The following is a 13929-nucleotide window of genomic DNA, read 5'->3' on the forward strand; positions in this document are numbered from 1 at the left end:
GTGTTCTAACTTTGTTCAAATAAGAGAGCTCAAAAAATTTCATTCTTACTTCAAGGCCTTGAAAAAATATTTGATTCTGATGGTATTAAGCAGTTTAAAAAGAACCCGTACTGAGTGAATGAAGTAAGTCAGAGAAAGACAAATATCCTATGATATCGCTTATATGTGGAATCTAAAAAAAGCGTACAAATGAACTTATTTACAAAACAGAAATAGAGTCACAGATGTAGAAAACAAACTTACGGTTACCAGGGAGGAAAGTCGGGGGAGGGATAAATTGGGAGATTGGGACTGACACACATACACACTACTCTATATAAAACAGATAACTAATAAGGACCTACTTGTTCCTATTGCACAAGGAACTCTACTCAATACTCTGTAATGGCCTATATGGGAAAAGAATCTAAAAGAGTGGATATATGTATATGTATAACTGGTTCACTTCACTGTACAACTGAAACTAACACAACATTGTAAATCAACTATACTCCAATAAAAACTTAAAAAATAAACAAACAAAAAACAAGCCTTTCAGAAATGTTTGATATGGATAACTGTCCCTCAAAAAGAAATCTCACGCAGTTAAGAGCTTATTATAGTGGGAAAACTCAAACTCACATGATATATTTTAAAGTTTTGCAAAAGGTAATTATTAGCTGACAATGCTAATTCCATAGGGGAAAAGAAAGCTATTTAATTTCATGTTAAATGTATTATATACATGTTTTAGTTAATGAGGTTTTAAAAAAGAAAGTTTGGTCCAGTTGCTACTCTAACTGTCGACAACTCAAATTAAAAAAACAATTAGTATCCAGAATATATTTTCAGACGTATGAAAAGACAACTAAGTTGAAACCAGATGTGTTAAGATTTGTTTCTGAGGAATATACTTCTTTTTAAATTACTGCTTAGAAAAAGGTAACTGTGGAGGGGAAAAACCATGGACTACTCCTAAGAAAAGTAACATGATCACTCAACACATGTGTCATCACCGTGCCAGAGGCTGAGACACCAACTGATGCCACGACCACGAAAGGGTGCCGGTCCCGGGCCTGCCTTCGGAGAGGGCACCAGACCAGTGTCGCTGTGGCCGCAGGTGGCGGCCGCGGAATGGGGGCTCCCGGCCCAAGGAGCCAGCAGGCGGGCGGGGAAGGGCTGGCCTTGACCTCAGCCTCCCACGCCCCCCCCCTGGTGTCCTCACCAGCGGCAGCCCCAAGGACAAGCACCCCGCACGGCCTGCCATGTGCAGTGACGTTGGTTTTCCCCTGACCTCTCAAGGAGGAACCACAGTGGGGGCCGAAGAGTCCTGCCCGTCCCAGGCCTTCCCAGGGCACAGCAAGAAAACCGAGCGACCTTCCCTTCCAGCTGACCTCGGGCTTGGCATTTTCCCCAAGTCTGCTTCTGAACCCCGGCCATGCACACGACCTATTTCTCTTCACAATGACCATGAAGGGACCCGCTCTGCATAATAACCTAGGACATCGACACCACGCGTACCCACCAGGGCTGGGTGATATTTACTGAATCTGAAAACAACAGGAAAATCTCATGATCCTCCTCTTGTGTCTTCATTGACAGCATAATCATCCACCCACTCTAGTTCATACAGAAGTTCTGAAAGCTTCTCATTTTCAACCTCACTAGACATTTCAGACTATATTCTCACCCATTCAGAAAGGCTTTCATCAAAAATGCTTCCTGGGAGTGATAAATACTTAGTTTTGTGAGCATATATAAATTAAGATGGAAATGTCATGATAAATAAGTCATCACAAGTTCCACTAATTTCTAACAGTTATTATGGCCTCAGGATAAGGAATCAAAGATTTCAAAAAACAAAAGCAAAATACTTAATTGCTTCTTGAATAAGTTATACTTCTCTGTTAAGAATTTGATTATAGGGAATTTAGCTGTACTGCTCAGAAATGATGAAATACAATCAATTAGTTCTTATTTTATATACAGGTGATGAGTAAGCCCTTTTCATTCAGAAATTTATGTAAAACTAAGTCTTTTTAGTGATACAAAGTATTTACTTTAAATAACAAATATGCTGTGTTTCCTATTTAGAACACCTGCTTTATAATCAAATTCATATTTAAAAGGAATGAGGGGCTGAATCCAAGTTTTCCGGTTGAGATATTTGCTATGTACTCTGATAGAGCATCACGTCCCAGAGGTTATCATTAGCACTGCTTCTCCATTCAGCATCTTGCCTCTTTATTGCTTTCCTGAAATTATAAGTTTATTTATATTCACACTGCTGATGAAGAAACACAACTTTTAATTGTGAGCAGCTGTAATATCAAAGTGTACAGCTGAACAAGTGCAGTGAGGCAGTGTGTGTGCTGTCACAACCCCGAGAGCCACACTGGGCCTTGTCTACGTGCCACTGAATGACTTTACTGGGGGCTTGTTTCTCTAGTTAATCTCTTCCCGGTGAGGCTTTGAAACACTATGATTTGTTAATATTAATAACAGTTATCAAAAAAGCATTCCGAAGTCTATCTATCTATGTAGATTGACTGTAATACCATATTCCACAACATATAGCTCTTTTGTGAACCACATGATCCCATCTTTAAACAAGTATTTAAATTCAAGAATATTTTGTTACTCAAGAAGGCAACTATTAAAAAAATTAAGGGCTGCGATGATGGTATGCAACCACAAGAAGAGAGAATAATACATCTTTCTACTGTAAAATTTTAATATAAATCAACACGACTTTTAAAATATTAATAAACTGCCCTTTTTAAAATAAAAGAGCTACTCTCCAAACAGCCTTGATATTTCAACTTGCCAAGTACACCATAGCTGATTCTATTTTGCTCTATTATCTGAAAATGCCTTTACAACCATTCAGATAACAAGAAGCGGCTCTAATTCACATAATGGCACGTATCACCTGTCTGTCTGTCAATGAGACATTTGAAAGCTTCTTTTTTATTAGAAACACAAATCAATATGCCCAAGGGATTACAGTAACTGCTGGAAGCACTTTGTATTATCATTTCATCCTTGCTGTTTTTGCTCTGAGCAACTTATTATTATGAATGGCATGAAAATGGCAACCTGTCACAATCGATTTTTCTTAACCTCCTGTAAGAATTTGTTCCCTCTTAAATGTAATCAAGTATCATCTTATTTAATATATCCGAAGCTAGGTTTTATAAAACAACCCATTACTCAAGTTGTAGTCCTTGTAAGTTAAACTTTCACCAAATATTACTGTAAAAGTAATGGCTAAGTAATAAAAACTTTTGATCTGTTCAAAGTTTTAAAATACAATTTTCAAACTTTGAGTAGACCCCAATCCCTGCTTTACACCTGCCTCAGTTAACACTATGAGGGGCACATTCTAACCCTGAGAAGGAGCTTTAGGAATTTCTCAACACTTTAGAACTTTCCTCCACCTAACAACATTTTAGGATTTATTCCTAATCTCCATGTCTGGATAAAACATGCTACATTTTAAAAAGTATTCTAATAAGCTCCTGTAATACGGGTAAAACTGTATATGCTGATTACATAAAATTAGCAAGTTGGATTTCCAGAACGAACTTCAAGGCCATTCTAAAAGGATGAATTCAAGTGGGACATCTGTCACAGTCATAGAATTCAGTTACAGTGTGATCAATTTTGCAGGATTCTCTGTGTATCTCCAACTGCGGTGTCCACCGAGGGGACAGTAGCTTTCAGTCTCTAGTGTGTGTCAGAACCCCCAGAGGTTCGGATTCAGGAAGTCTGAGGGGAGGGACTCTAGGGGGTCGAATCAGTGCCCCAGACGTGAAGCTGATGTCGCCAACCCAGGGCCACTCAACTGGGCTGTGCAGATCAGGAGCCACAGAGTAAGACGGGGCTGAGGCACAGCTACAGAAAGTCCCAGACTTTCTATTTTTTAAGAATGCACACTTGGGATAAAGTGGCATGACATCTGTAACCACAGAAAAAGATGAAACTAGTAGGGAATTTGTGTTAAACCTGGTTCAGGGTATATGAGTGATCATACTTTTCTCCTTCCTTTTCTGTCTGAAGTTGTCTTTAAAAAAGCAGCTAGAGAAGAGCAAGATGGACAAAACGATGACAAACAGGAGAGTGGCCCAAAACGGGCTTCGGACACTAGCTGAGTAGGTAATTTTTAAGATACATTTTATGAAACAACCAATACGAACTGGTCAACTTAGCTAACAGCCATCTGCTCAACCCAAGGACGACATTTTACAACGTGCCCAGGCTGGTCCACAAGTAGCCCCAGCCTCAACAGGGAAGTGACACTCACGTTCCTAGGGCAGCAGAGGCGGCCGTGGTAATGTCAGAGGGAGACGGCTCTTCGGAACAGCCGCCACCAAAGATGCGAACTTGTGCGCAGGACAGGGGAAGGGGGCCCTGCGAGCGGGCGTGAGTACTAAGAACGCTATGAAGTCCAGTGGCATAACCTGCAGGGCCCCTGTGTCTCCCGGGGGCATCTGTGGGCAGTTCCTCTGACCCTCCCACCCCACAACCTGGAACTTTAGACCAGCCATTTCTTCACTTCTGCCTGGGGGCTCCTGAACAGCAGCCTGAGAAAGCCACATACTCATTACTGGCTCCATGAGAAATTTAAGATTCAGCTGGGGCCCTAACACTGCCCAATAGTTTATGAGCCTAAATTGTTAGGCTATAATCTTTCTCAATGCTTTTAGGAACTGTCTCAAATTCTTACCATGTTCTGCATTAATTTCACTACATCAATTATTGTTATTATCACTAACTTTTTTTCCCTTAAATTAGGACTGCTTTAACTGTAGCGTTTTCCATCCTAGGAACTTACAGCAATTTACAGATCTGCATGATGCTGCTGTATACCCCATAGTGAAATATGGAGTAAGGGCGGGGGGGGGGGAAGATACTGGCTGATTAACAGATGACTGTAAATGTTTTCTTTCTTTACTCTTATTTTTCTTAATTTATTTTTTTGAAGTCTAGTTGATTTACAATTTCGTGTTAGCTTTAGGTGTACAGCACAGTGATTCAGTTATACACATATATCTATTGTTTTTCAGGTTCTTCTCCCTTATAGGTTATTACAGAATATTGAGTATAGCCCCCTGTGCTGTACAGTAGGTCCTTGTTGGTCATCTATTTTATACACAGTAGTGTATGTATGTCAGTCCCAAACTCCTGCTTTAGCCCTCCCCTCCCCTCGTTCCCCTCGGTAACTGTAAGTTTTCTACGTCTGTGAGCGTAAATATTTTCTGCAAAATCAAAGAGGCCACATCATATTTTCTATGGTAGCTGTTTTCCATATAACAGTATATAATTTCCCTTTTAAGTAATTTTGTATTTATATATTTAAGTTACTATTAGATGCCTATGAAACTTATTCTTCCAAAGAATATTTTTCCTCTTTATAAACTAAGACCCTCTCTTCTTTTACTGGAAGCATCAGTAGTTTTTTGATATTGGTTTTCTCACCAGAAACAAAATCAATAAAATCCTTTCCCCAGGGCAGCATCAATCAGTTCTTACCACCACGGCTTCTCTGGTGCTCTGGGCCCGGCCTCAAAGCGTGTCCGGCCTCCCCTGCTCAGCCATGGCCGAGAGCCCTCCTTCGGAGGCTTCTACCTGCCCCTGCATCTGCCCTCCACCCGAGCTTTTCACTTCACCACGACTTCTATGTGCTTAGTCCGCGGACCCTTCAGCCCTTCACCTCCGGGGCCTCCGCCACGTGGCCCGCTGCCAACTGCCGGCCACTCTGCAAGTGCTGTCCTCTCAGCCTTCCTCCCTGGCTACCCTTCCCTGCTTCACCCTAGCTGCTGGCACTTTTAGGGCTCTACGAGGTTGCTCCTTGTTTTTTAACTCTCTGTGAAAGGCTGGAAACTCTCACCCATAAGCGCACTGTGGGTGGTCAGCAGTGCTTGTCATTAAACATCCCCAATTCTCCCTCCTCCACGGCTGGGGCAGGACTGTACGTCCCTAATTCCTCCAACTTCGGTGAAGCCATTCAAGTGCTCTGGCCAAGGAAACACGCCCACACCGCTGACCGGCTGAGCGCGGAGGCGTGTGTAACCTGCCACGCCAGTTTCTTCTTATCCCCACGGTCACCAAGGCGTGCTTCCAGGAGGGGCCCCCGCGGAATGGTGCCGAGCAGAGCGCCTGCCCACATCTCAGACATGTACACGAGGAGAGAAGGAACCTCTGGTGTGTGCGCCACTGTGCTTCCAGGGCTGTTTCACCTGACACTCTATCCCCACAGGCATTCCACGCATAGGGCAGCGCTCAGAATGGAGGGTTAGGAACAGTGTGGCTTCCCCAAAGAAATCCAATGAAACTCAGGCAAATGATTCAAAGCATTTTAAATGTTTGCTTTTTGTTTCCACTAGCCTTCTGTGAAATCCAGAAGTTTGCTGGTTTAGTAAGCTACAGAAGAACACTGAGATGTCGTCTGCAGATAATAACGTCTTACAAACAGCGAACATAATTTCTGTCTTCCCTCTGTTTAGGATTCAAACATCACGCATTCTTTTCTTTCAGCACATATCAATACTTGCCCTAGATAAATTACATCTGCTGCTTTTTGTCCACTGTAGCATGCTTGCAACCTTTTCCTGAATTTTGCTCTTATAAATCCGGCATTTAACACTTAGGAAGATTTAATGACATATGCGCATTGAGAGATTTTCTCTCTCTCCTAAGATGATCCCTTGATTTACAAGAAGGTTTTCAGGCTGGAGCTCTGCCACCCGCAGTGCCCTGAGGGAGCGGCAGCCCCATGCAGATGAGGCTGCCCCCTGAGCTGCAGTCGCCCTGCTCTGAAAGCAGCTGGCTCCGGCTCCTCCGGGGGCTGCCATGCAGACTCACGGCACAATGGACATAGAGTGCTCAGATCAGTGCCTGCCTGTGTGAGAGCTTCCCTAGGGCTTTCAACCAGAAGGGGAGCAGCAAACGCTGATCAAGCCCCAGAAAGGTTCGGCCCCAGAAAGAGCACGTCTGCTCCCCACGTGAGGCTGTCAAGCGGCAGAGCGAAGATCCGAGCCCAATCCTGCAAGACGCCAAAGGAGTTCTTCCTGTTGTAAGAGAGATTTTGCTAACGCAAGGAAACTGGGAAGGCTGTCTAAACCGGGAAGGAGGAAGGGAGGCTGAGAGGACGAGGAGGAAGAGGGGGTGCAGGAGGGCGGAGGGGAGGGCGGGGGGAGGGTGGGGGGAGGGTGGAGGGGAGGGCAGGGGGGAGGGCGGAGGGGAGGGCCTGAAAGGCGGGCAGCTCTGAAGCCGCTCAGGGCCTGGGCACTGCTCAGGGAGTGTGTCTTGACCGACAACGAGGGTGGGGTTGAAAAACCACGGCACTCATTCATATTTCACATTTCACTTTGTAGAAAGGTAACGGTGATAGGTAGCATTTACCGAGTAATAAGGCACAGAATTAAGCCGCTTGCCCACAGTCAAAGAGCTGGTCAGTGCAACACCCAGACTCTAACCCAGGCTGGTCAACCTCCAGCGCCAGAGTTCTTCACTGCGGTCAGAAACCTGGGAAAGGTCACCTAAGTAACTCTGGATCAACACCCAAGGGAACAAGCACGTGAGCCAAAACCGAAGGTGCCCGGAGGAAAGAAGTGGCCGTGTGTAGACAGACGGTGAGAAAGTGACAGCAAGTGAGCGGCACAGAAGGGAAAGGGAGAACAAGAAAAGAAGTTGGATTACAAAGTTTTCAGATTTTAAACTTAATAGTTAAAATTAAATTTACCCTCAAATACCATCATAAGTGTAAAAGTAAAATGATTAAGGAAAACCCCCCCAGAAATCATATATGTGTTACTAGACGTCCAAGTTTTGCTTACTAAAGAAAAACACCATACTTGCCAGAAAACACACATAACTATGTATGCGATTCTAACTCTTGCCATTGGTTTAGTAATTTATTTTTAAATAATTTAACTCTACTGTAGAATTACTGACTTGGGTATATTTGATTTACTCAAATTAAAGCCAAGTTTTATATTTATATATATATATATATATATAAATCGACAGAGAATTTTTCCCCCATTATCAAAATCAGAATTTATACTAAAATAATAGTAGCACAACATTTTTCTTTGACTTCTGTAAACATGTCACCCACAGACATCTGGAGCCCTAACAAATACAGGAATATAAAGTGTCACCAGATGCAGCCCTGGGAGGCAGCTGGGGATGCGCTCCACACGGGAAGCACAGTCGGCTGCACTGCACGCAGGTCCAGGCATTCACAGCGTCAGTGATGCTTCCCTCGTTTCTGAAGGGTTAACTAATTTTTAAAATAGTATTTAGCTGAAAAAATGAAACACATCTTGTCCTAAAAGATATCTTTCAAAGAATTATTTCATTTCTATTGCTTTGTTATAAATTTCCTGCAGAAGACAACCTGTCCTATGAATTACTCACAAAGCAAGGTGTGACTCCATGAGAGGATTTTTTTGTTCTACTTAGATGCACACAAATTATATTTCCAAGAAAAGTGAGTAAAATGCACAGTTAGAAAGAGCTTCTCATTCAGTAGATATTACCACATATTATGACTCGATACAAAATGTGCTGTTCAAATCATAACTACTGAGAACTCAAACTAAGCTTTTGTTATGATTTAACTTACACACACCATGACTGCATAAATAACAATTTTAGGACTGTAACAGGAATATAATTAATTTAGGAATATAATCAAGCAGTCTAAAAACTAAAATCTGGTTTTCAATATGCTTCTTCTGAAATGGAAATAACAAATAAAACTGGTTTAACAATAAAACACTGTCAAATTACATACCATAAAAACATTAATACAGATTCCTTTATTTTAAAAAAGAATCATCAACATAAAAATAGAGTGCAAATTATAAAATAAATAGATTGAGGAGAAATTAAAAGACCCACAATTAACTGTTAAATTATGGGCAAATTAGATATACAACAATGAAAATTTAAGAGACATATAAAACTCTGATTAACCAAGAAAAAATAGTTTTGAAAATTCTTCTACACGAGCATGCTGTTACACAAACACAGAGAATTCATATCCTGAATCACCAACATTTTGAAACTCTGTTTCACAAACAAGCTACTCAGAACTACACGTGCTCTCTCACTGAAAGGAGGAGGTGAGTTCAGTCAAGCAGTCGGTCCTCAAGCTAGCCTACCTTACTTTTTGGATTGGATGTGTTCATTACACTTCGAGTCTCTTTTCCAGTATAAATGACAACACCTATTATAGTACCTGCAAAACACAAAAGTGGTCCTTACAGATAAACTTGAAGGATATGCACAGAAGTAACACTTGCTAATTAATCGTTTTGATGGAAAATATTATGACACCATTTGATTTTATACAGATTTATCCAACAGCATATTTAATTTCAGTAGTTCTAGAAAATCTAATCTCAACTTTAAAAATAAACTTTGAAAAACTCAAATGATTTAAGTGATACTAATTTACCTACACAAAACATTAGAAAATGTACTAATATTCTTTTCACTGGCAATAGAAAGCGTGGCACTGCTCACTCATTAATGCCTATTAAAATGGTAACTCTAACACCGAAGCTACATCAAGAGAGCTTACATTCTAACTGATCAATTCATGCGATCCCAACAAGATGGTACCGGTGGGGGGGGGCAGTTTCTCTGAACAGGAGTCTGAGAGCATCCTTTCACTGTAAAGATGCAGGACAACCAGGCACAAGAGCCTCTGCTCACATTTCAGGACACAGACAATGAAAACAGTAAGAGGAGTATTATAAAGACAGTATTTGATTTTGAATTTATATGTTATGTCTCTTTTATTCCTGTCTCCTGAAAGTTTGGTTTTCTAATTGTACATGTTAAGAAGAAATGATAATTTTGCGGTCTATCAAACTTAAGATAAAAGAACAGTAAAATACCCCTAGAACGATCTATACATTACAAAGGCTCAGATCAGAGGCATTCATCTCTGGAATGTCAAATTAAAAACCATGGAAGTCCGCCTCTAGAACTGCTGCTGTGCATAATTTATATTTCTAATTTTCACAAAATTTGAAGGTGAGAAACACAATTAAGGTGAGAAAGATGATATATCCATAATACTCACTGAAATCAACAACCACTGCAGAATTAACCCTAATAATTATACAAAAACTCTTTGATGTCACATTAATGTAATGTGTGGAATTTAGTGAGTCCTAAGGCAGGACCTGTGGAGTAAATGTGACCGAGGTGATCTCGGGTCTACATAACAATGACAGCTGTGCACCACACATCTCAGCACACCACCAAAAGCCTCCTCCACGGAACGCCCAGGAAGACAGAAGATGCCAGGGTACGTACAGCTCAGCAGTGACAGCTGCAGACGTTACGTGTTTGCTCTTTTTTAGAATAAGCATCTCTTTTTTCCCCCTTTGTAATTGTGTGCCCTGGGAAGCTGTGAGGCTTGCACTTACTGCGCTCTTCAAAGCAGAGCGGCCCCATGTGACTATGGACCTCCACTCCACCAACGGAGGACACAGAGAGGGACTGGTGACACCTGCACTGAGCTGGGCTGCAAATGGCGCATCAGGAGCATCAAGGAGCAAGACCCCAGAAGTGAGGAACCAAGTTTCGTCGCCCACTTCCCAGCCCACAACAACTGTCCCGTGAGACCGAAGCTTGAGAAGCAGCGAGCTGCAGGCTGCTGCGCGCTCCAGCGCCCCCACTGGTCCTGCCTCTCAGACTCCATGCTGCTTCTGTGGCCCTGCACCAGAGCTCTCTGGGTCCAGCCCCTTGAGTGACGCCCGAGTGGGACGGGTTCCCCTGCTGGCCGATCCCAGATACTAAGTTTTCTCTAAAGCAGAAGCCTTGCAAACTATGTGTGGTACAGGTTTTACTTTTAAATTTCTAATTGGTCACAAGGCCTAGTTTTGCAAAATATCACATCAATAAGTTATTAAGAGAAACAAATAACAAAAAAAATTTGACAAAACATATGTTCCAATCTTCTTAACATTAAATTCCTTCATCAAATTCTTATAAATTTTCCAAAAGTTTACTCTCATTTGCTGTATTTTCTACCATCAGTATCAGCCCTGGACCCCTGACTGCGCACAGAACCTGCAGTCCTGCTCTGGGGCTCAGCCTGGACCCCCATCTGAGCACATACGTCCAGCAGACTCTAGAGGACTCATCCTTCCTTCCAGGCTCTCGGCAACTTAAGATCAGAATGCTCCCATATCCACCTATTACTGAAACATGGCAAGTTTCCTGGTTCTCTGAACCAACAAGGGGAAGAAGCATGGCACCCTGGGAAGTCGTGTTTTTCCCTCTCTGGTGCCCTCAGTCCTTGTGTCTGTTTATCTGTCTGTGTCAACTTGAGTCCTTGCTCCCATGCGTTTGGTTTCTACAGCCAGGGAGGAAGGCCTGAGCTCACTTCACCAGGAGGCAACTTGAATTCAATCGACACATAACTTTTTTTTTTAATCTGTATTGGGGTAGAGTTGATTTACGATGTGTTAGTTTCAGTTGTACAGCAAAGTGAACCAGTTATACGTCTACATATACTCATTCTTTTTTAGATTCTTTTCCCATATAAGTCATTACAGAGTACTGAGTAGAGTTCTCTGTGCTATACAGTAGGTGCTTATTAGTTATCTATTTTAAATATAGTAGTGACACATAACTTTTAAAGAATAAAATTTTTAAAAATCCTGGTCTTTCCCTCTCAGCTTGTAATCCAGTGTAAAGAAGGTAAGAGCCCTTGTATTACTCCTGGAAATCCAAAGTACTTCAAACGTATCTCAGTATGCGGAAGGCTGCTTATATAGAGAGTCTAGCAACTGCTCACGTTAATAGGCTTTGAAATAGAGTTAAGCATGTGTTGAAAGGTTTGAAATCCATGAAAAAGCTTGCATTTCAAAAATGACTGAACAAAATTTAAAATTAAAGGCACTTTATTTAAACTTGTGGAACGATTGTTTTAAACAACCTAAATACTCTCTCAGAAGATACAATACTCTGGCCACTGAATTCTATCTCTGGAAGAATAAGAAAGGGTTATCTATGCGGCAAATGTGTTATGATGCCTACATTTGTGTCTGTGTTGCCGAAGTTCACAAGCAGGAGCTACCACTTGCCAAGGTCATCCTGAGAATGAAGGTCAGGAGAGAAACACTGTGCACAGTGAATTATCTAGGATACCTCAAGCCTCCAGCCTGGGTTGCTTCTGGCTCTTTGAGAAGAGAGGCCGAAAATCAATAGTACTGGGGATCAGTAACAACATTCTAACATACAGGAAACAAAAGATGAAATAAATTTAAAAAGAAAAAGAGAATCTTCAAATATCTTTATGAGTGAACTCAATCTTGATTCTTTATTAAAAAGAATAAATATCAACATGATGAAAAAAATAGGATACAACACCTAGATACAACTAGATATAGAAAATGTAAGATCTGTGACCAGGTATGTAAACGTGGTATGCTGTAAGTATTTTCCTATAAACTATTACATGCTAAGTGCTGAAGGTCAAAGGCCATGGAGGACAGCACCCCTGGAATCAAATCCTGGGTACATGACCCTGCTAACAATGGTAGGCCTTCTGAGCCACAGCCCTTACCTGGACCTCAAGAAGGACCGGCCTGCCCTCTCTGATGTCTCTGACAGTGTGCTACACTTACTTCCGCTCTCTTTTTATTGTGAGAAATTTTAAAAATTCATCATGACAAAAAACCAACATCTACTAACTGAAGAGAATCTCCACCTATTAAAATTATGTTTGCTTTCATGCTTTTTTAATGATGTTAAAACACTAGTGCAAAACTTCGTCTCTGAAGAAGAACTACAATTCTGCAGCCTGTGGAAGGAAAACCACATTCACAGAAAGATAGACAAAATGAAAAGGCAGAGGACGTTGTACCAGATGAAGGAACAAGATAAAACTCCAAAAAAACAACTAAATGAAGGAACAAGATAAATGAAGGAACAAGATAAAACTCCAGTAAAACAACTAAATGAAGTGGAGATAGGCAACCTTCCAGAAAAAGAATTCAGAATAATGATAGTGAAGATGATCCAGGACCTCGGAAAAAGAATGGAGGCAAAGATAGACAAGATGCAAGAAATGTTTAACAAAGACCTAGAAGAATTAAAGAACAAACACCTAGAATAATTAAAGAACAAACAAACAGAGATAAACAATACAATAACTGAAATGAAAACTACACTAGAAGGAATCAATAGCAGAATAACTGAGGCAGAAGAACGGATAAGTAACCTGGAAGACAGAATGGTAGAGTTCACTTCCACAGAACAGAATAAAGAAACAAGAATGAAAAGAAATGAAGACAGCCTAAGAGACCTCTGGGACAACATTAAATGCAACAACATTCACATTATAGGGGTCCCAGAAGGAGAAGAGAGAGAGAAAGGACCTGAGAAAATATTTGAAGAGATTATAGTCAAAAACTTCCCTAACATGGGAAAGGAAGTAGCCACCCAAGTCTAGGAGGCACAGAGAGTCCCAGGCAGGATAAACCCAAGGAGAAACACGCCAAGACACATAATAATCAAACTGACAAAAATTAAAGACAAAGAAAAATTATTGAAAGCAACAAGGGAAAAATGACAAATAACATACAAGGAACTCCCATAAGGTTAACAACTGATTTCTAGCAGAAGCTCTACAAGCCAGAAGGGAGTGGCACAATACATTTAAAGTGATGAAAGGGAAGAACCTGCAATCAAGATTACTCTACCCGGCAAGGATCTCATTCAGATTCGATGGAGAAATCAAAAGCTTTACAGACAAGCAAAAGCTAAGAGAATTCAGCACCACCAAACCAGCTCTACAACAAATGCTAAAGGAACTTCTCTAAGTGAGAAACACAAGAGAAGAAAAGGACCTACAAAAACAAACCCAAAACAATTAAGAAAATGGTAATAGGAACATACATATCGATAATTACC

The 13929-nt window shown here is 41.2% G+C and overlaps 1 protein-coding gene across 5 annotated transcripts in view; it reads right to left on the reverse strand.

Annotated features, from left to right (window-relative positions):
* ATP9B (ATPase phospholipid transporting 9B (putative)) overlaps positions 1-13929 on the reverse strand; it is a 217405-nt gene that overhangs the window by 102785 nt on the left and 100691 nt on the right. For all 5 annotated transcript variants that reach the window (XR_010932969.1, XM_067698791.1, XM_067698793.1 and 2 more), the window contains exon 11: positions 9156-9232. Coding sequence is in view for 4 of the 5 variants with exons in the window: in XM_067698791.1 (XP_067554892.1) it covers positions 9156-9232 (77 nt within the window). In the remaining variant the exon portion in view is untranslated. The remainder of the gene's footprint in view (positions 1-9155; positions 9233-13929) is intronic.

The sequence above is a fragment of the Pseudorca crassidens genome, chromosome 12, assembly GCF_039906515.1.
Source record: "Pseudorca crassidens isolate mPseCra1 chromosome 12, mPseCra1.hap1, whole genome shotgun sequence".
In the NCBI taxonomy this organism is placed as follows: domain Eukaryota; kingdom Metazoa; phylum Chordata; class Mammalia; order Artiodactyla; family Delphinidae; genus Pseudorca; species Pseudorca crassidens.